Source organism: Lathyrus oleraceus, chromosome 2 (assembly GCF_024323335.1).
Source record: "Lathyrus oleraceus cultivar Zhongwan6 chromosome 2, CAAS_Psat_ZW6_1.0, whole genome shotgun sequence".
Classification (NCBI taxonomy): domain Eukaryota; kingdom Viridiplantae; phylum Streptophyta; class Magnoliopsida; order Fabales; family Fabaceae; genus Lathyrus; species Lathyrus oleraceus.
In genome coordinates, this window is record NC_066580.1 from 20,259,084 (window position 1) to 20,283,353 (window position 24,270).

A 24,270-nucleotide genomic window follows, 5' to 3' on the forward strand; every position below is an offset into this window, starting at 1 on the left:
AAGACTTAAGTTGACTTTTCAGAGTCTTAAGACTTGGTTATGATCCTTCAGATTCTGAAAACTTTGCTTATATTCAATGGTTCTTCTAAGTAATTAACTTAATTTATATTAAGATTAATGTTTTTTGATCATGCACACTTGAACAACCATTAGTAAACCTTATTGTTCTTTAAATACTTTATTATCATCAAAATCTTTTAAATGTATAAACAAATCTTGTTCCAACAATATTAAAAAATGATGTATATGTAGTAAGGATTTTGCTAGATCATTTATAAAAGAAATAAAATAAGGGTAATGCTAACTTGTGCCCTTGGGGCACAAGTTAAGAGATAAATATAGAAACAAATTCTTGAAAATTGTGTATTGAATTTATTAGAAACTTACAATTAATAATTTTATTTATTTTTTCAAAACAAATTTTCTATTTATGAGTTTTTTAACAAGGGCACAAGTTAGCATTACCCTAATAAAAAAACACATTTAATATATGGCTTAGTGTTGACTCACTTTATTAACTTAACCAACCAATATTTATTAGTTTAATCATAAACTTACTATGATTAAATTGGATAATACCTCCAATTTGGGGAAGCTGAAGAATGGATTTAGGGCGTTCGGTTTTGAGAAGCTAAAAAGGGTAATAAATTGGGGTTGAATATTAGAGTAGTTGGGCCAGCATCTTGAACGAAGAAAGATTCGCTTTTGGGAAGGTCGGCGTTTTGGATGAATAAACCAGGGATTAATTGGAACGGTGCTTTTGAGAGGAAAAGAATATGAGCGACTAGTTCTAATGCATTAGCCACATTCAAGTTTTAATTAATTATAACACTATCTTAGGATCTAAATTGTCTGATAAATGAGATAAAAAGGAAATAAATCGAGCAAAACTCTAACTTGAGAATATGAAGAGAAAAAAAATGCACTAAAATAATTTAAGTGCAATATAGTTCAGTAAAATAGACAATTGCAGATCAAATATTGAAGTTAAAATACTCGAATAAAAAAGCTTAAATTGATTAAAATGTGAACGCGCACAAATGCGAAAAAATAAAATGAGTGCACCAGATTAAACTACGCATAATGTAGATCGATAAAACAGACAGATGCATATCCAAACCTGAAAATATTGTTCTATGATTTTACGCACGTTTGAGAAATCGAATCAACTGGTCTGTCTGTAAAACTCAAATTTTATTTTGAGGATAACAAGAGTTGTTGCCTAGAAGTTTAAAATGTTTTGACAGAATTGGGGTATGACAAATGTCCCTATTTAATTACCTTTAATCCAAAAGTATGAATGACAATGGTCTTCATACACTCGTGATAGGGTTATCTGTGGTTATGTGTCAACCCAAAAATTCACTCACTCACTCAAACCAACTAAACTCTTATTTTAATCCAACCCAATAATATATGGGTCAAACTCGAACCAACTCGTTTAAACCCATTGATATTTGGTTCGGGTAACGGATTCTAAATTTTGAATTTGCGAACCCGCGACAAGTTAACATTACCCTTTTTATTAAGCAGCGATTCTTTTACAATAATAATATTTCAATTTTGGACAAAACTACCCTCAACATAAACCCTCTCATTGTAACAAGAAAAACCTAAAACCTCACCATCCCTCACTGCCTTTTGCGACCGCGCCTCCTTCTTCAACCTCTGAAACTCTCAACCCGCAACAATGGGAAAATCCAATTCCAACGAACCTCCACCAGACGTAGAAAACATCGACCTTCTCAAATCCGAAATAGCTTCTTTTGCCTCTTCTATCGGTTTAGCCTCTTCCGGATCCAATTCAGGTTTCAACGATGTCGATTTTCGCAAAACCAAACCAAACAAACCTCCAAAGCAAGAGAAAACACTCCAAAAATCCACACCCCAAAATAACCAGACGCCGATAAACAAAAAGTTTAGCAAAAAAAATGAACCCAATGAGAACTCCAAACCGAAACCCGAACTAAAACCTAAACCTCCTGTTCTGTCATTGAACGATGCTAGTAAGGAAAAAGGGTTTAGCAAGTTCAAGAATCTTCCAAAGCTTCCTTTGATTAAAGCAAGTGCATTGGGTGTGTGGTTTGAGGATGCGGCCGAGCTTGAAGGGAAGGTGATTGGGGAAGGGAAGAAGGTGGAGATGAAGAATTTGGAAGAGTGGAAAGGGTTTGTGGAGAAAAAGAGGGAGATGGGGGAGAGGTTGATGGTACAATTAGCTCAGGATTATGAATCAACTAGAGGACGGAGTAGTGATATTAAGATGTTGATTTCTACTCAGAGGTCTGGTACTGCTGCTGATAAAGTTTCTGCATTTTCTGTCTTGATTGGGGATAATCCAGTTGCAAACTTGAGGTCTCTTGATGCTCTTTTGGGTAAATTCAATCCTCGTGTTTTTTATCTTTTTTTCTGATTGGTTTTTGTTGTTATTAGCTTATTGTTATGTATGTATGTATTTAGATTGGTTTTCTTTCTTCAACTTGTTAATAGTTTTTATTTTGGCAGTGAGATTTATTATTTCAAAATGTTGTGGCTTTTCTGCTCTCTAATTTTTCTGTTATGCTGAGATTGCCTGTGTATTTATACTTCGGTTTTACATTAGGGGATGTGTTATAATTTCCGGTTGCCTTATGTGCTCTTGACTTGAGCCTTTCAGCCTTTGATGAATTTTATTATTTACCCTAGGAATGGTGACATCCAAGGTTGGAAAGCGCCATGCCTTGTCAGGTTTTGAAGCACTTCAAGAATTATTTATTGCAAGGTCTGCATATCTCTCTCTTTCTCATGAAAAAACTTTGAGTAAGTAGACAAATTAGTCCTCAAATTTTTAAGCATTAGTCAACATAGTCACTGATATTCATGACTTGGCAAATACATCCTTAGAATTGTAAAATATCATTACACTTTATGACGCGACACATTAAATGATTTTGTGGCTCCTCCACATTGATCCTACATCAATGAGAGCACAATGAAGGTTAATTTTCCTATGAAATTTTATGTGCCGGATTTCATGCTTGTAAGTTATTTGTTTACTTGGACTGTACAGGAAAATTGTATAACTTTCCCTGCATTGAATCACCTACATCATCAATGCACTGATCTATTACTTTTTTTCCTATCTTGTTTATAGCTTATTGCCAGATCGTAAATTGAAGACCCTGATACAACGGCCACTAAATCACCTTCCTGAAACTAAAGATGGCTACTCCCTTCTACTTTTCTGGTATTGGGAGGAATGTTTGAAGCAGAGGTATGTGTGACGAAAACTTTGTTCACAATCACAATCATAAATCAAATTCTCTGATTTTTACTTGATTAAAAGGGTTTCTTAAGCACATTCTGAATGCCAGTGCATCTTTTATTTCATTCATGTGGATGATTCCTATACATGTAATTCTTTCACCTCAATTACACCACCTCCGATAAGTTCCACCATTATAAGAACAATTGGTTTTAATTAGGACTTGCAATGATTTAACTTCTTGCTGCGACAGCTGGTTAATTCTTGTTGCCGATAGTCAAAAACATCCTTATGCTATACTTCACCTACATTTATCAATATTATGCTCAACTCAAGTAATCATAACATTTCCGGTTTCCAAAAACAATGTTAAATTTTCTGTCCATTCAAGCCTTTCTTAGTGATTTATTTACCATCTTCGACTGCCTCAGATACGAACGGTTTGTTGTTGCACTTGAAGAAGCATCTCGGGACATGCTACCTGCTCTGAAAAACAAGTCATTAAAGGTTAGTCTTTTTGTTCACACTTTTATTAAAGTAGTAACTCAATATATTGTCTGAATTTTAATAACTTCAAGTTTTTGTACAAAATTAACCTTTGACTAACAAGAAAAATTATATTGCCTCTTCCCTGCATTTTATGCTTTTTACTTTTTTGTAACATGTTTTAAGAAATGTTTTAAGATTTAGTGTAACAGTTATCTCAGATATATTTAGTAAGTTTATGATTAAACTAATAAATATTGGTTGGTGTCATTTTTTGCTTGCAGACCATATATGTGCTACTGAGTAGGAAATCAGAGCAAGAGCGCAGACTACTTTCTGCACTTGTTAATAAAGTGAGTCAACACTAAGCCATATATTTGATCTTTCATTTGATGGTGTTATAGAATGTTGTTAGTGAACTTGCCAAAACTTCAACATTACTAGCTAAACACCTATTGATTTCTCTCCAGCTTGGGGATCCAGATAATAAGGCAGCATCTAATGCCGACTATCACTTGACCAACCTTTTGTCTCAGCACCCAAATATGAAGGTATATATGAATGTGTCATTTGGTTTGTTTTCTTTTGCTTTCCTTCTCTTTTAGAATGTTTTGACTATTTTCTCACGTTTACTGCTATTTGGTGATGATATACATGCTTGACTATATTTTCAGTTTCCTATTTCCCACATTTTTTTTAGATTCTAATGTCATCCTTTTTAGTTTATACATGTTAATTTTTTTTTCTTCTCATGCAGGCTGTGGTTGTTAATGAGGTGGATACTTTTCTCTTTCGGCCTAAATTAGGACCACGTTCACAGTACCACGCTGTAAGTCTTACTGTTCCTTTCTTACCGTGTTTCTTATGTCATTGAATGCAAAGTTGGTTGCACCATGCCTCTGTTAGATTTCTTCTTAGCGAGTGAAGAAATCTTAGTTGCAGGAGTGACCCTTTAAACATTATGACCTTTGAACTAAAACCTAGATCTATTCTAATCCACTTAGACATGGTTTGACTTGACTGGAGAATTTCATTCCCTTTTCTGTATTTAAGGTTAACTTCTTGAGCCAAATTCGCCTCACCAATAAAGGAGATGGGCCAAAAGTGGCGAAACGTCTGATTGATGTATATTTTGGACTGTTTAAGGTATATCAGTTAACCCTAATAGTCTTTCTTCTCTAAGCTTATCTTTAACTAAAGTATCATGAAAATACTTGGATTCTCAAAATACGTAAGAAAACATGATAAGCATTAACACTTAGAAATCTTCAGGTTTTGATCACTGGCCCAAGCAGCAATGAGAAAGTCGATAAAAGCGGCAAGGAAAATCCTAAAGAGAAAAAAACAGAAGGGTTGTCAGAATCACAAGTGGAAATGGATTCCAGGCTCCTATCAGCTCTCTTAACCGTAAGTATACAATAGTAATATTATAAATTTTCATGAATAGATATTAACTAATTATTGTGAAATTTTGAACATGTCAAAGTCAAATATAGTCGTTGTCTGGATTTTCTACAACCTTTGTCTTGAATTACACCATCTTTGATATTTTTGCAGGGAGTGAATAGAGCATTTCCTTTTGTCTCGAGTAATGAAGCCGATGACATCGTTGATGTTCAAACACCAGTACTTTTCCAATTGGTAAGTACTAAGTTGATAACCTAACTGATACGATATCTGATTTTGATTCTTAGACATCTTGACAAAAACTGTGACCTTGCAGGTTCATTCAAAAAATTTCAATGTAGGCGTTCAAGCACTGATGCTTCTTGATAAAATTTCATCCAAGAATCAGATAGCCAGTGATCGTTTTTACCGCGCTTTATACTCCAAACTCCTGCTTCCAGCTGTCATGAATACATCCAAGGCAAGAAAATACTTTACATTTCTACCTTTGGGCCAAAAATGTTTGCTCTTTTACTATTCTTCACCATGTATATTTTTTTAACTAGTTTGTTCTCAGGCAGAAATGTTTATTGCACTTATTCTAAGAGCCATGAAAAGGGATGTTAACATAAAGCGAGTAGCTGCATTTTCTAAACGTTTACTGCAGGTGATTATTAAACATTTTCAACATGTTCTATTCTTTTATACAATAAAGATTAGATAAGACAATGTTTTTTATTCATTCAGGTTGCACTTCAGCAGCCACCACAATATGCATGTGCATGCCTTTTCCTTCTTTCTGAACTCTTTAAAGCAAGACCACCTTTATGGTAAGTAAAGCTGTTTTTTTTGTGTGCCGTGTCATCGCCGTTATTACTATATTTGTTTTTATTAATTGGTGTGAAAAAATTGTACTTTTATATTCATGCGCTGATAAGTTTATTAAAGAGTTTACAATCTACTCATTTGACCAGAAAAGGTAATAATGTACTCATAATCTTCACTTGTAATATATAGGAACACGGCGTTGCAAAACGAGTCTTTTGATGATGACGAGCTTGAACACTTTGAAGATGTTATAGAAGAGACTGATAAAGAACCTGTAACTGTATCAGATAAAAAGAGTGATGAACCTGTAACTGTATCTGATAAAAAAAGTGATGAAACTGTACCTGTTCAGAATGGTGAGGTTGCCCATTCTGACTCAGATTCTTCCGGAAGTGATGATGATGATCAACCAGCATCTTCCGAAGATGATGATGATTTTGATGATGCTTTAGAGGATGAAGGTTTTTCTCTTGCAAAGAGTAAAAAGAATCATAACAAGTCAAAGTCTGAATCTGATAATGAAGGTCAGAAATTGCAGGAACCTACCAAGAAGCCTTTGTTGCCTGGAGGCTATGATCCACGACACCGAGAGCCGTCTTATTGGTAATTTACTTTGATTTGCTTTCATATTAGTTCTCATTTGAAATATCATAAAATACAATATTTCTGCAACTGTTTGTTCAATGCATTAGGGGCTTATATAAACTGCAGAAGACACTCGTGCTATATCTATATGTTTTTATGCTTATTTTCGTAAACACTCAAAATAACTTTTACAGAAACAATTTATATAGACAATTTATGTGATGTTTACTTTTATTCTCTAAATGAATTAGTTAAGTTGTTTATAGAACCTCTCTTGTATTCATTTTCTAATTAAATGTCTATATCATAATTGACATAATTTATCCATCCAAACAGCAATGCAGATCGGGTAAGCTGGTGGGAGTTATTGGTCCTTGCTTCACATGCACATCCTTCAGTTGCAACCATGGCAAGAACTCTTCTTTCCGGTGCTAACATTGTCTATAACGGAAACCCGTTAAATGACCTTTCGTTAACAGCTTTCTTAGACAAATTCATGGAGAAAAAACCAAAACAAAGCACTTGGCATGGTGGTTCTCAGATTGAACCTGTCAAGCAGGTAAACAAAACTGTTACATTTTTGCCAATGAACCTTTACCATTGTTTCTTTTCAGCAACATGATTTGTGAGATTAATGAAATGTGAAGAAAATGTCACTTTGTTCAAATTCTGCTATGCAACTAAGCAGTAGTACCATATGGCGCTATAGTGTCATTGCGCTGCTATAGCCACTATTGAACAACATTGGTTACCTAGCCTTCTGATTCGTTTTTTTCGTTCCATTTTGCAGCTGGATGTTAACAATCTCCTAATTGGACCAGAAATTCTCTCACTAGCTGAAGCAGATGTACCCCCCGAGGATCTTGTCTTCCATAAATTCTATACAAATAAAAAGAGTTCATCTTCAAAACAAAAGAAAAAGAAGAAGAAAACAACCGATGAAGAGGATGCTGAAGATTATTTTGATGTTGGTGATGATGATGTTGATGGTGGCGATGAGAGTGATAATGAAGAGATTGAAGATCTCTTGGATTCTGCTGATCCATCTTTAGGACCAGATGGTGACTTTGATTACGATGATTTGGATAAAGTAGCCAATGAGGATGATGACGACTTAATTGGTGATGTTAGTGATGGAGAGATAGATATAGATATACCCTCAGACATGGAAGAGGATGATGCCGATGATGGAAGTGATGATAACAATGATCTTCAAATAGGTGATATTGATGATGATGAAGAAGGAAGTGATGATGATAACAATGATCTTGAAATAGGTGATATTGATGATGAAGAAGAGGAAGTTGTTGAAGATCAAGTTGACAAGAGAAAACGAAAACATAAAGTTGGTGGTAAAGGTGGTAAAAGTGGTGCATCTCCATTTGCAAGTTATGAAGAGTTTGAGCATATACTGGAAGATGATCCTACCGAGGACAAAAAGAAATCCAAGAAGAGAAAAAAGAAGGAAGATGATGAATCTACTGAGAAAAAACCTTCTGAGGATAAAAAGAAATCCAAGAAAAGAAAAAAGAAATCTGGTAAATGAAGAAGTATCTTCATGTAACTTGTATTATTTGAAGTTTTTTTCTTATTACAAATTTTTGCATGTGTCTGTTATGGCCTTGCACATTTTTGACAGTCAAATTTATGTTTATTTTTCAGAATGTTCTTTGGTGCTGTGTATCAAATTTTACATAACCTGGAATTTGTTTAGTATAAATGGCCATCAATTGTTAAACTGCTTATTTCTACATATCTAAAGTTTTATATATTACTAGGAAAATACCCGTCCGATATTAGAGTCTAATTGTTATGTTAAGTTTTAGTGGAATAAAATGATAATATATTTAATTGATTATAAAGAATTTTAATAGAAGATTTTTTTTTCATAGAAAATCAAAATGAATAAGATGTAAAATTATAATGAAAAATGTTAAAAAACGCCAATAGTTGTTTCAATTATTAACACGTATATTATGTATATTGTTATTACTGTTTCAATTATAAAATAGAATGAAATATCATTTTCTCTTTAATGAAATATTATTTTTTTTTAGAAATATAATGTCTGAATTCTAGTTCATAGTTCCACCCTCATTATGCGAAAAAGAAATTGGAGCAAAGAAGATGACGATAGTTAGAGATACGAAGAAGACGCTACTTATCCATCACGGGGGTGTCTTTGTTGAGTTTAACAAATTAGGTTACAATGGGTTAGAGGAGGTTTGATAAGTTGACCCTGATTTCTGGAGTTATTTTGAGGTGCTGGGTGGGTTAAAGGATTTAGGGTACTCAAAAGTGGAGAGTTTGAGGTGCTGAGTGGGTTAAAGGATTTATGTAAGACTTATACATTTATAAGTGATCAACAAAAGGTATTGACATCTGACCGGTCTGTTTTAATTATTGCTTACACATTAAATAGTTTTAGACTTACATATTCATGAATGTAATGCAAGGTTTGTTGCCTGCACTTGATCTTGATGAGTTGCTACTAGAGATTTACCAAAGATTTTGTGTTAGGTAATCATTATTGTTAAGTCATATTTGATATGTGACATGAGTTATTCTTGTTAGGTATTTATGTGGATATCTTTGATATGCGATATTCTTGTTAGGCACTTATATAACAATTTTAGGAAGAAGTTTCTAGGTGTTAAATTAAAGGAACTGATGTGGAATGCTGCAACTTCCAGTCACACAAGTGCTTGGGAAAAAATAATGCGTGAAATAAAAAGTGTTAGTGAAGATGCATTCAAGCACCCGTGGAAGATTCCACCGAGGTTCTGGAGCAAATCAAGGTTTAGAATTAGTCCAAGGTGTGATACTTTGGTGAACAACATGTCAGAGGCATTTAACTCAGTATTTGTAGTAGCAAAAGTCAAGCCTATTGTGACTATGATTGAAGAGATACGAGTGTACCTGATGCAAAGGTGGGAGTCCAACAGACAAAAGACAGAAGATTCACCAAATGCAACCAACATACATAACAATGTTGATAGATACATTTCATGACAAATACATTTCATGACAGATACACATAAAAGACAGATAAACTCATAGATTGATAAAATTCAAACCTAAAAATACATTATCACAAATACAACATTCAACACTAAGCTGAATATTCCAACCACAATGGACACTTTCAACAATCCTCTAGTCTGACTGATTTCATTCTTCAATTTGTACAATTTCTTCTTTTGCCTTTGAATCTTCAGACCCCTTTCATCAACAATGTCGTCATCTAACCATTTGAAATAATTTCATCTCTTATGCATATGATTCATATAATTTCTACAACCCCAATTTTTCTCAAAATTAACACTATTCATGTCAACCACAGTACGAATGACACTTTCTTCTTCGCAAAAACACCCACTCCTCTTGTTTTTACGGATAACCGACCCAGTTGTTCCAATATGAACACTACTTGACAACTTTGACATTGGAGAAGATGAAGTTTAAAATCCTAGAAATGGATACGCGATGATAGTTCAACACAACCTTAATTTTAACGCAGACAACATACACGATGAGATCGAGGAAGAAAATAAACACAAGAGGAGTTTTTTTTTTCCGCAAACAACCTTAAAGTTCAACACAACCTAGATTCTATTCTAACGCAGACAACCTTAAATAATGGTTTTTTAAAATTATTTTGATGAGTCATTACACATTTGACACGCCACGTTGACAAATATTAACGTTTTCTCAACTTAATTAACAGAAGGGACCAACATTGCTAACAAAACTAATATTACGAGACTAAATTATAACGATTTTTTATTAAGGAACTAAAGCGAAATTTAAAATTAACTTATGGGACATAGGAACTAATTATGTCTAGTATGTTCAATAATTTCATTAGTGCTTCACTTCATAAAACTTCCTTAATGTTAGATAATTGAAGTGTGAAAAAATGACCGTCAATACATTTGTTTGTGTTTACTTTGACGATATTCGATAAAAATTCAATTTTATCAATTTATTTAATGATAAGTATTTGTTTTGGATTCAGTTCACATTTGTTGTATGACATATTGGTTTAAGAAGCTTTTTTTTAAGAAAATCATGTGTAAAATTTATAACTAGTGTATTTTATAAATAAAATTTGTAACTTATAATTCTTTTTGCTTTTAACTTTTTTTTTTACTTAGACAACATTTAAAAAATCTTAAATTTAATTAATTGATTAGTACCATGACATTGTTCTGCATATAAATTTTATTTTCTAACAAATTTTCACGTAATTCGTATTTAGAAAAACAACCATCAAATTATAGCTGATGTAATATAATTGTTCTAGATATTTTGTGGATGATATTTAAAAAATAATAATTTTAACTAATATTATATTGTATTTTAATAAATAATGAATATAGATTATAATTAGTGAATACTAATTATCTTATTTTTTCAGCAATGCTATAAAATTATTAGTATTAATTAAATTTAACGACACTTATATATATATATATATATATATATATATATATATATATATATATATATATATATATATATATATATATATATATATATATATATATATTAAGAATCAACTTATTTTAAATATAGATCTTTAATTTATTCCAAATCATAGTCTTTAAATTAAATCTAATTAATAATTAATTAAATAAAAATATTATTTAATTATTATATTAAATTTAATTTAAAAACTAAAATAATATATATATATATATATATATATATATAATGGAAAAATCAGATAGTGATAGAATTCGAAACAATAGAAAAAATATTCTTATGATTTAAAATAAATTTATTTAATAAAAGTTGTAACAATTCTTCATATAGCCCTTAAAAAGCATGACATGTCAAAATATTGTCACAATTAAAAAAAGGTTAGAACTATAAACATATCTTTCATATTATATAAAAATATTGAGATCACTATAAACATTTAAAAATACTATCATATTCTTCAAAAATATATTGTTTGATCAGAAAAATAATAAAAATAGCTTCAAAAAATTCAAGGGCAAAGAAAAATAAATTAACTATTCTCAATATTGACTTTCGTTTTCTCCTGTCAACTAAATGTAATTTAAATTCAAAATTGTCATTTAGTTTGCATTTGTTATTATTTAACAATGTACTTTGGTTTTCATTAATTAGTACTTTATTAACAGTAAAAAAATACTTTGTAATTCAACTTTTCTAGTTATCAATAAAATTATCTTTTACATTCATCTTTTTGTATTTTTTTTCTTTGCATAATCAACTCAACTCTTGTGTAACAATGAAGTTCTTCATTTGAACTCCAACAAATTAGTATCTTGAGCTATGATTTTCGATCCAAAAGGAAACACGAGTGTACGAGAGGTGTGTGTTTGATTTCGTTTCTAAAATTCACATTGAATTGAAGATCGAAATCGAAGAGAATCACAATCTTGATTCTCAAGGTTAGGGCAAACACGAGTGTTGGTGAGAATTGAGCGATTCACACAAAAGCAAAGATGAATGACGAAAATGGCGGCTTGAATACAAAGCTCCCAGTATTCGATGAAAATAATTGAAATCAGTGATTGATTCAAATGCGTGTGTTGTTTGACGCTCAAGATGTGCTTGAACTCGTCAATGATGGTTACACGCCAGTTGCAGAAAACACAACAGAAGTGCAAAGAAATGCGCAATGTGAAATGAGCAAGAAGGATCATAAATCGTTGTTCTACATTCACCAATGTGTAGACACAAAAGTGTTTGAGAAGATTTCCGATTCAACGATGGCGAATGTGGTATGGGATACGCTTGTGCGGTGCTATGGTGGCGACACATCAGTGAAGAAAGTAAAGTTGCAATCCCTACGCAAGAAATACGAGAATCTCAGCATGAAGAACAAGGAAAAGGTAACTGATTACATCTCAAGAGTGATTGTGGTGACGAATGAGATGAAGTCTTGTGGAGAGACGTTTTCTGAACAAGTAATCATTGAAAAGGTACTAAGATCACTTACTCCTCAGTTTTATTATATTGTGGTAGCCATAGAACACTTGAAAGACACTAGCACCATGAGAATTGAAGAGCTGCAAATTAGTTTAGAGGCATAAGAGTTGTGTCTAAGTGAAAGAAACTCTTAAAGCTATTATTTTCAATAAAAGAAACAATGATAATATCAAGTGGAAGAACAAGAAATAAGCATGGCTAGAAATCAAGAAAAAGAATGATGGTGGCAATATATTAATTTATGAATTTATTAGATAATATATTTACCACGAATAGAACTTTAAAACATAAATATATATCATATTATTTTTTATCAAATTTATCTTTAAAAAATAATTAATAAAGTTAAATTTTTTTATTTATGTAATCTTTTTAATTTTATTATCAACAATGTTTATCTATCTACTTTTATATATAAGCAATTGACGATGATATGAGTAGTTGATTGTAATTTTTTATAATGATATCTTAGTATTAAAATAAAAACATATAAAGTAAATTTTTGAAAAAACTTTTAGTAAAAAAATATTTTGAAATTAAATACAAAAGTAATTTAACTATATTTTAACTGAACACATTTTAAATTCAAAATTAATTTTTAAAATAAATAATTCACAAATGGAAATCTAAACAATTATTCATATATTTATACCAAGATCCTTTTAAATTATTTTTGTGTAATAGATTGCTTTTAAGTTTTTTTTATAACAACTTGATTTTTTAGATTGATTTTAAATCATTTTCTTCATGTTTAGAACATTTAAAAATTTATAATAGTTGTATTTTTGGTTGCACTTCAATACTTTCATATCACTTAAAATAATTGCAACTATAATTTACATATTTACACTTTTAAAAAAGAGTAATGATTGTTACACACAAAAACTTAAAAGATTAATTTATTACACAAAAATAATTTAAAAAATCTTTGATGTGATTTTACCTATATACATGTAATTTTACATATAATTTTAAATTATATTTTTCATAACTAAATACTATTTCAATTATTTTATACATTATTATATTTAAAATAAATATTTTTTTATTAATTATCATATAAATGTATAATGATATTAAATTATTTTTAAAAATATAGTGGGGGCACATGCCCCCTTACTACCACAAGTGCCTCCGTCCCTGGATGGTGGTGCCCAGAAGTCAGAATCATCCAATCCAGGTCTGAAGAAACATAAAGTTGTGCAGAATGGAAAGGAAAACTTTGATAAGAGAAATGTCTAATGCTACAACTATAATAAATTTGGTCACTTTATTGTTGAATGTTGGTCAAACAAGGAAAGCAAGAATGAATAGGCCAACATAGCTAGAGGTGATTTAGAGGAAGAACCTGTGCTGCTGATGGTGACATAAAATGATTTTGAAGCAATGGTTGATTGGTGGTACATGGCCACAAGCTGCTCCAACCATATAATTGGAAACATACAATGGATGATCAATTTTAACTAAAGCATGAGGACCAAAATTAGGTGTGCTGATGATGAATATCTAGCTGCCGAGGGAATGGAAAATGTCCTGGTAAAAGTGAGGGATGGAAAAAATGTGTTGATCAAAGATGTGTGGTATATTCCTGACATGGATATTTATGACAGTAACAAGAAGTTGATAATGTAGTCTGCATTGAAGAGAAATAGAACATTCAAGGTGAACGTTGGAGCTGTATAAACTCAGTGTCTCAGCACAACAAATGTTGAAGAAGAAAGTGACCCGTGGAATAAGAGGTTAGGGCATTTGAATTTCAGGAGCTTAGTAAATTTGAGCTCAAAGAACCTAGTTCAAGGAATTTCAAAGACTAGGGCACCATAAAAATCATGTGATGTATGCATGAGAGGCAAGCAATCAAGGTTGCCATTTACATCAAAACTGCCCCCAAGAGCCACTCATGCTTTGGATGTAGTGTATTTTGATGTATGTGGACCCTTTGAGGTACCTTCACTTGGAGGAAACATGAATTTTGTATCATTTGTGGATGAATTCATAAGGATGATGTGGGTGGCACTCATAAAATTCAAGCATGACGTGTTTGCTGAATTCAAGAAGTTTAAGGTGAAGGTTGAGAAGAAAAGTGGTCAGAAGTTGAAGATTCTCAGGACTAATGGTGGTGGAAAATTCAACTCAAATGAATTCAAGGAATTTTGTGAAAAGCATGGGTTGCATGAAATTACTTCTCCATACACACCACAACACAATGGCCTTGCTGAGAGGAGAAACAAAACTTTGCTTGATATGACAAGAAGTATGTTGAAGGAAAAAAACTTGCCTCATACATTATGGGGTGAAGCCATTACAACTACAACATACATTATTAATAGGTGCCCAACAAAGCATATGAGAAATAAGATTCCATATGAAAAATGGCCCGAAAGAAGATAGAGTATTGGTCATCTCAAGGTGTTTAGATCCTTATTTTTCAAACATGTGTCTGATGCCACTAGAAGGAAGCTGGATGGTAAAAGTAAGATTATGGTGTTTGTAGGTTACCACTCCACAGGTTCCGACAAATCTATTGTCATGTCATTATCAAGATTGGAGTTATCAGATGTCTTGGTAAAGGAATTATAAGCATGGGATTGGAGAAAATGTCAACCCAGTTCTAGTGTTGTGACAACATTGGAAATGGGAGATGATGATGTAGGAATCACTGATAATGAGGTAGCACCAAATAATGAAGTACCAATTGGTGAACTACAAGATGAACAACATTCTGAAGATGAATAAGAAGGCAAGGACAATGAGTGCAGATCCACATGGCACAAAGAAATAGATAAATGCCAAGAAGAATGACAGACTTTGAGATGAACCTGGACAATGAGGTTGATAGTGAAGAAGAGGTAATACATTATGCACTGTTGGTGGATGCTGAGCCAGTCAACATTAATGAATCACTCAAGAAAGAAGTGTGAATGAAATCCATGAAGGAGGAACTTAAAGCAATTGAAAGGAACAAGACTTGGGAATTGACTGCACTTCCAAAGAATAAGAAAACTATTAGTGTGAGATGGGGTTTCAAGACCAAGCTAAAGTTAGATGGTTCAGTTGCCAAACACAAAGCAAGGTTATTAGCTAGAGGATTCTTACAAAAGTATGGTATTGATTATTTTGAGGTGTTTTAACTTATAGCTAAGCATGAAACTATTAGGTTAGTTATTGCTATAGCTGCCAGTAGGAATTGGTCTTTGTTGCACCTAGATGTTAATCCACCTTCTTGGATGGTCCATTACTAGAAGAGATTTATGTGTCATAACATCTTGGGTTTGTGATAAAAAATAAGAAGGATATCATATATAGGTTACACAAAGCACTGTATGGGCACAAACAAGCCTCCAAGGCTTGAAACCTGAAGATTAATTCATTCTTCAAGCAACGAGGATTTAATAAGTGTGATATTGAGTACGTTGTGTATGTGAAACACACCCTTGGTGGCAATGTGATGCTGATATGTCTTTAAGTTGATGGTATGCTGTTGTCAGAAAACTATAATATTGAAATGATCAAGTTTAAAAGAGTGTTGATGAGTGCTTTTGACATGACTGATCTGGGGGATATGGTGTATTTCATGGGAATGGAATTTATGCATACCACAAAAGGAATCATTGTGCACCAGTTGAAATATGAGGTTAAGATATTGAAAAGGTTTGAACTCATGGATTGCAAATCTGAAGTCACACTTGCAGAAACATGTCATAAGCTAGATGTTGATGCTGATGTTGAATATGTAGATGCAACTACTTTCAAGAAGTTGGTTGTTCTCTAAGGTACTCGTGTAATACTAGGCCTGTCATATGCTGTGTAGTTGGAATGGTGAGCAGATTCTTGAAAAGACCAAAGTGGTCACATTACCAAGATACAGTCAGGGTACTCAGGTAGATAAAAGGAACACATAAGTATGGCATCATGATTACATATGCTACAATGGGTAATGCTGAGTTGGTATGCTATTTAGACTTAGACTGATATGGTGAAAAAGTGGACATGTGGAGTACTACAAGGTAACTGTTCATGTATATAGGAGCTCTTATTTCATGGTGCTCCAAGAAGCAACCGGTGGTTGCACTGTTTCAACCTGTGAAGCATAATATGTAACTGGTGCACTTATATGCTTGTCAAGCTGTTTGGCTCATCAATCTACTGCAGGAATTGGGGTTTGTAGTAGATACACCAGTTAGGCTGATGATTGATAACCATTCAACAATAAACCTTGCAAAGAACCCATTGTTTCATGGGAGAAGCAAGCACATAAATACTAAGTATAATTTTCCGCGCAAACAAGTTCAAGGTGGAGTGTTTGAGGTGGTCCATTGCAGTACTAAAAAACAACTAGCATATGTACTTACTAAAGCAATCAAGACTGAACACTTTATTAAGTTGAGGGATGGAATTACTATTGTTGATTTTGAAAATGTTAGAATATGAATTAAAAAATGGTGTTAAATATAATTCAAATTCAAAATTGTCATTTAGTTTGCATTTCATTTGTGTTTTCATTTGGCATTTTATTTGAGATGTACTTTGGGTTTCATTAATTCAATTAGTGACTTATTAGCTATAAAAAAAGTACATTGTAATTTAGTTAGAAAATTTATCAATAAAATTACTTTTCACATTCATCTTCTTGTATGTTTTTTTCTCTGCATAATCAATTTAGCTCTTATGCAACAATGAAGTTCATCATTTGAACTCCAACACTTTCATCAAATCAAACAATCTCTTTTACTAACGTATTTGTATCTTTGAGATCTATGTTTTATGGGGTTGTTTTTGAATGTGTTATAATAGTATAATCGACGATGGTCATTGATGGGTTCGCACCCACCATACAAAAATTCTTTGGTTTACCAACTTCTGAAAAATGTGATATATGACTATGACTATGAAAAGTTATATTATGATTATATATATATATATATATATATATATATATATATATATATATATATATATATATATATATATATATATATATATATATATATATAAAATTAGATGTTTTAGAAAAGACATCAATGATCTTTCCTATAATTTTGCCACATCCCCAAAATGGGGACAATTTTGGTCCAATTTCACCTAACTCCAAGTATATAGAAAGATACAGGGAGTTGAATTTTGAGGATCATGATCTGAGTTGCTTCGATTTGACCTCTAAGCAACTCAATCTTGTTGCCTACATTGGTAGGACTTCATACAACCAAAAATCAACAAGAATAATGGAGAATTGAGTGAGAATCGAAGAGATGAAAAATTCAGAAATTCACTTTCACTGCAGCTTCAGATTGACTCGATCTTTGCTCTCAATTGTGCTTGGCCTTGCTTCAGATGCTTGATGGAGTGGAAATGTATCAAGGAAAGTGATGTACTCTTGGAGTTTCAATCTCAAAACAGTGGGAGATTCAAACTCGATTTTCAATGAAAATCACCAAGCTTATCCTTTGAATGTGGGAGTTTAGGGTTGCTGATTCAAAGCTTGCGCACCAGGGTCCATAATTCTAAGTATGAAGGGTCTCATTTATAGGCAATGCAATTGGTTTGCCTTGGAAGCCCTAATTCATTTGGGTATCTTATGTGACTTCTTCAACAAGTTCCTGTGTTCAAGACCCCTGAGAGGGTGGTAATTCAGTTTGATAGTAGAAGCAGTAACATCATCAACAGATCGGTGTCGCCGTTGGTAATATGGTTAGCGGGCCTAGTCCCATATGCATCCGATAGAGCTGTTTCGTATCAGTATAACACTACTATGTTAGAGAATGGTCAAGAGATTCCGTTGTCTACGACCAGTTCTGTTGTGAGCATTGCTGATGTTACGAAAGTGACCCGTAGTGGTCGTGTTTTTTGACCTATTTTCCCAAAGGATGTGTCTTAATTAAAAAATAGAATTGCAAGGTTGAGGTGTGCATATTATATACTTTTATTTTTAAAAATTACAAATAAGTGATATATATATCTATAATTGTTATTCGACATTCTTATGTGACTATCATCGTGGATGTTCAATTTTATTTCTTTAAGAAATTAAACATGTGTTATTTTAAAAATTAATAAGTTATATAGATGTCTGAAACATATATAGGCAGAAAATGTTATTTTTAAAATTAATCAGGCTTGTACTATATTTGGTGCTACGATGAAGTTGGATGTCCTGTTTTAAAACATATATAGGCAGAAAATGTTGTGATATTGATGTATTGCAACAAATAGAGCTAGGGGTAGAGAAGTCATATTGGGATGCAATCAATTGTGTTGGAAAAATAGATTATAGATCTTCTATACCGAAGAGTTTAATAGTTTTATCATAAATCTACAATATTTTGTGATATTACGAAGTTAGATGTTATGTTTAAAAATTATGCTAAAATTGTTGTGACATAGCTAGAAAAAATAGGTAGAACTAAAGGATATAAAACTAGGATTCAGATGAAACCAATTGAGTTTGAAAGATGACTTGCAAAATTTCATACTAGAAAGTTTTGTTATTTTACATCATGCTTATAGTTCATAGTGAATTTATGAGTGCAACTCCTGTTATAGAATTTCATTGCAGATTTTACATACCTAAGACTATATTATTACTTATATGTCTTAGTGTTGATGATAGGACTTTTAAAAAGTCTAGTGTATATATATATATATATATATATATATATATATATATATATATATATATATATATATATATATATATATATATATATATATATATATTGCATTGTATTTATTGTGTTATCAATGAAGATTGTGCATAATTAAAATCAAAGTTTTTTTTCCTAAAATTGCCTGTCTAATCAATTTAGTTACGAATCCAATCGATTGCGCCATTAAGTCTCCAGAGATTTTGATCAACTTTAATCAATGCAAAAATATGATTGACTTGCAGAAGAAGTTATAATTAGATTGGGTTTAAAAAGGAGCGTGCAAAGGTCCTTAAATCTATTATCTCAAAGCTTCAATAGACCGTGCTTATTCGAATCATCCTCTTTGATGTTTTTCGAACCTTGTTGGATTTTCTTTGGATTTCACACTTTTTGCACCCTGTCTTGCTTATATGCACCCATTTCAATAAAATATAAGAAAACTCATCTATTTCATTAGCAAAAAATATTTAATTGATGAGAAAAAAAATTAAATGCACTCTTTTAAATAATTAATAAATTTTTTGCGATAATTTATCTTTAAAATATTATTCTATCTTAGTTGTCAATAATCCTTGATAAAACCATTCCTTTTCGAGGGAATGCCAACAAAACGTGGCATGTCCTTCTCTATGGATTGTTAGATACGAGAGTTGGTAAACCACGAGATAAATATGTCCACTTCAGACTTATATTCACAATCTACTAAGAGGTTAGCTGATCATAGATTAGAGATAATGAGACCATCCTTAATGAAAAATATAATATTTATACCAAACACTATTCTATACCCGAGAGTATATTCTTTGCTTTGCAAAGCTTCATTTAATATGTTTTATGGCTTTATAAAATTGCAAATTAACCATACAAAACATATTACAACTTCATCTTTGGTACTCAAATTTTCTTGGATCCAAGTGGATTAGCGATTCCATAAGGTCTAAGGTACCTTTAGACCTTTTCAACAAATCAACCATACAAAACATATTACAACTTCATCTTTAGTACTCAAATTTTCTTGGATCCAAGTGGATTAGCGATTCCATAAGGTCTAAGGTACCTTTAGACCTTTTCAATTTATCAAAATAAAAAGGCTCTAAGTGACCTATTCTATTACAATGAGAGCACTTATAAACACATTAGTTTGATTTCTTCCTATCTATTCCTTTACTAGGTGCTCTATCAGATTTAAATCCTAATCCACTTGTATTTAAGGGAGGTCTTTGACTTGATATGATCAAGTCAAGGTTTTGTTTCTCCTTAGTAAATTTACTCAGGGTTTCATGTAAATATGTCACTTCCTTTTCCAACGAGAGACAAGTCTCACATGTTTATGGTGGTTTTCTAATATTAGTGATTTCTAACTTAAGCGTTTTATTACTTTCTTCAAGAAACTCTAGATACTTCTTAAGGTCTAAGTTATGTTTTTTTATCTTATCATTTTCTTTACTTAACTTAGTACTTATATTAAACAGCTGCCTGTAAGATGACTTGGTTGCCTCATGGTCATCTTCCTCGTGAAATACTCTTAAGCATACTTCATCTTCTTCGTTGGAAGAAGATTCCTTCGATGGTTCTCCATGAGGTTGACTCTTCTTCATTTGTGGAGGCTTCTTTTCTCTTCTTTCGAAGATTCCACTGAATGGGACTTCTTGTTCATTTCCTCTCACATATGAAGTTCCTTCATTTGATGTTGAATTCTCTAAAGATCATCCAATTACTGATAATTTTATGAAGTTGCTGAGGATTCTTCAAGTTTTGAGCTTATGCCTTCATCTTTAAGTAATTGAACTAGTTTGTTCAAAATTTCTAAGATTTCACCCTTCTCTAATTTTTCCTGAAATTCATAAACACTTCCATATCTTGATTTAAGGATTGGATCAGATTTCAGATTCCAATTCTTAACTTTTGGATCTTTGTTAGTAAAAAACGTTCCAATATAATTTCTAATATTTCTAAATTTGGAGAAACAATTATAAATGGAACATTCATCTTCTCCACATCGTGTTCATTTCCTCTTGTTTGATATTTGGAGAAACTCCATATATCATTTCAAGAGTACCTCACATTTTCTTGGCAGATTTAAAATTATAAACATAAAGAAGTTTGCTATCATTAAGGGACATTAATAAAAAATTCTTAGTTTTGAAATCAATTTCAAATTTTCTCTTTTCCTCAATGGTCCAAAGAAAACCAGGTTTATCTAATACTTCTCCATTTATGTAGTGATTAAGAAAACTAGGTTTATCTACTATTATCTAGAGACGATTAGTCTTTCAACATGAGTTAGGCTCTAATGCCAATTATTATACATATGACTCCGCACACAAGAGGGGGTGCATTTTGGAGTTTAGAGAAAACTATAGTTTGAAAACAATAGGCGATTAATCCAATAAAGGACAACTGAAAGCCCCAATGTCATCTGTAAAGACCTTCTCACAAATATATAAATATACATTGGGAATAATCTTGGCCACTCGTATAGTTTTACGTGCTATAATATGTTCGTTAGAGATGGTATGAGGTTACCTTCCTCTCAGCACCTGGGAGATCAGTGCTAACAAATGAATGTTTTTATGGTATGTGGTTGCATTTCTTTCAGCACTTTGGAGGTCGTAAAGTTATTATGTAAAATTCTCTCCTTATTTACGTGTTGTTTGTGCTACAATACATTCATTAGTAGTGGTATATGATTATCATCATCTCATCACTTGGAGGTCCCTTTTAACGAATGAATTATTTACAATTACGTGGTTACCTACCTCTCAATACCTGGGCGGTCGTAAAGAGTAAAAACTATTCAAAAGGGGGATTACTCATTTTTATTCAATAGGGAAATATGATTTTTATTCATTAAGTTTAATCAGTTGGGCTTGGCGCACACCATGTTCTGTTACTCACACAATCACACTATCTTTACAAGTGAGTTCACATTGTCGTTGTGCGAGGCAACGCATAATTCTTGTGCATACGGTAATTGCACTCACCATACTGTGGATTTATGTTGTAACAATTCCTATGACATTTGAATTTTGTCCAATAGATACCACCTTATCCCATATACAATATACTAATCTTTGCACTCTTCGCCCTCTTGACGAGCCAATGAGCAGTGTAGATTCTTCTTGTACTATAAGCTGGTTAAGGATGGCCATAAGACTAGGTTTTTGCATATGCTTTGGGTGAGGGATCCCCCATATGTATGTCTCTTTTGAGAGGTCATTTCTTATCTTAGAGCTGAAGTCTCACATGGGGGGCTCTATGGGTTCTTGGGTTAGGGAGGTCTAGGTTTGGAGTTTTGTGTGGAGGAGGTCTTTTTGAGTTTGGGAGGAGGAGATTTTTGAGGATTTTCTCAGTCTTATGCCGGGGGATTGTTAGGCATGGTCAGGAAGACGCCCGAGTCTGGCATCCAGATCCTCCTAAGGGTTTCTAGGTCAGTTTAGTTTATGTCATCCTTTTGGCTTTGTCCGAGATCAGGGGAGGTAGGTCCGAGAGGGTTTTGCGGAGTCTTGTGAGGATTTGAAAAAGCTAGGTACCATCCACAATGGTTGTTTTATCTTGGCAGCAGATCTAGAACAAACTGTCGACTAGGCAAAATCTTTTGAGGGGCAAAATTATGCCTGGTTCCAGGGATGCGAGTTGTCTGGTGTGTACGGGGGAAATGGAGTTGGTTGATTATCTCTTTGTTATATGTGAGATTATTTATGCATTTCTGTATAGAATATTTAGGTGGGTTGCCTGGCCAGGCCTCTGCAACCCTCGATTCTAGGGGTGTTTGAGTTGTTTTAGGGTTTAGGTAGTGGAAATACGCGTCTTTATGCTTGGTTTCGATCTGACATTCTATGGTCTTGATAATTTTAAAAATGTGGCATACACTACTTTTTAGCTCCGAAAGCTCTTCAATGAATCATTGAATGTATGTGATTATTAGTTTGACTTGTAAGTGGGTTCAAGTCCATGCTCCATGTTATTGAGTTTCTTTGGAAGACTTGGAGCGAGATCCGCTCAAGTGGCTTGACATTTAGGGTTGTGTTTGGGTGTCCAGCTGCCCTTCTTTGTTCGTGCTTGTGTGCAGGTAATCATGTCTGCTTTCCTTCAGCTTTCTCTTTAGAAGTCAATTTATCTGAGGCTTCAAGTTGTTTTTTGGATAAGCGATCTGGTCGGTTTGCGTTATATGACTCATAATTTAAATTTTCTATTGCAATTTTTTTTGTTTTATTCTTTTTCCTCGGCTTTAGCGAAAATCTTTCTTTTTGCACTTCTTATGCTCTTTCTCTTATGTGAATGTTCTTGGATTGCAATTCTTCTTTTTAATATATGGTTCCTGATTTGCTATTATATCCGTCATAAATATATAGTTTGATTTATTTGTTTCATTAACCAAATATTGATAGTTCAATACGTTGTACTCCATCGCCCTTTTACATTTTTCATTGCAGTTCGTGACCCACCTCATTACAAACAAATATTGAAAACAATGTTAAATACAAAATTTATATAAATGACCTAATAATTGAGATAATAGATATTTGTCATAGTTTAATTACTCATTAGAATAAATTAGATGATACCCAAGAATACTAATTCTTAAAATGTGTGAGTTGGGTCTAACACATATTTATAAAAGAGGAGAGATTTGTAAGTCAAATCTATCGTACTTATAAGCACAATATAGATCATATTTCTAAATATTGTGGGACTAAATTCACCCCTTACACAATGAAGATTTTGAAGACTACATACAATGAATACAAGCTAGATCCCGAAATTAAGGTAACTAAGGACATATAAGAATGAATGTGGAAATTCCAACACACTCCTTTATACTTGGACCATAATGAATATGAAGTGTGAACAATACGGATAGCTAAACAATAAATTTATGATAGACTTTAATATCATCTTAAAATGTCTTGTTTTGTTCTAGTTCATCTATATAACACTGACTTATAAAATAAGAATTGTCAGTATCTCTAAATTCACACAATAAAATGTTGGAGACTTGAATGAATATGAATTAAATGTTGCAATTAAGGTGGTTAGAAACCGAGCTCAATGAAACGGAAATTCCAACATTAATGTTTTTTTTCCAATGATACCTATGACAAGATTTCTACTGTTTCTCATCACGCTTAT

The 24,270-nt window shown here is 32.5% G+C and overlaps 2 protein-coding genes across 2 annotated transcripts; both read left to right on the forward strand.

Moving 5' to 3' along the window:
- Positions 1-1,554: 1,554 nt before the first annotated feature.
- Positions 1,555-8,279, forward strand: LOC127117760 (protein SLOW WALKER 2). The gene is made up of 16 exons (XM_051047869.1): positions 1,555-2,372; positions 2,683-2,758; positions 3,131-3,250; positions 3,673-3,748; positions 4,012-4,080; positions 4,198-4,278; positions 4,485-4,556; positions 4,781-4,873; positions 5,000-5,134; positions 5,285-5,368; positions 5,451-5,594; positions 5,691-5,780; positions 5,861-5,943; positions 6,131-6,544; positions 6,863-7,085; positions 7,317-8,279. Exons 1-16 carry the CDS (start codon positions 1,691-1,693, stop codon positions 8,070-8,072), a joined length of 3,198 nt encoding a protein of 1,065 aa, XP_050903826.1. The 5' UTR covers positions 1,555-1,690; the 3' UTR covers positions 8,073-8,279.
- A 7,144-nt stretch (positions 8,280-15,423) lies between these two features.
- On the forward strand, positions 15,424-16,265 carry LOC127121694 (uncharacterized mitochondrial protein AtMg00820-like). Its single transcript, XM_051052143.1, has 2 exons — positions 15,424-15,598; positions 15,982-16,265. The coding sequence occupies exons 1-2, from the start codon at positions 15,424-15,426 to the stop codon at positions 16,263-16,265; spliced, it is 459 nt and encodes a 152-aa protein (XP_050908100.1).
- The last annotated feature ends 8,005 nt before the right edge of the window (positions 16,266-24,270 follow it).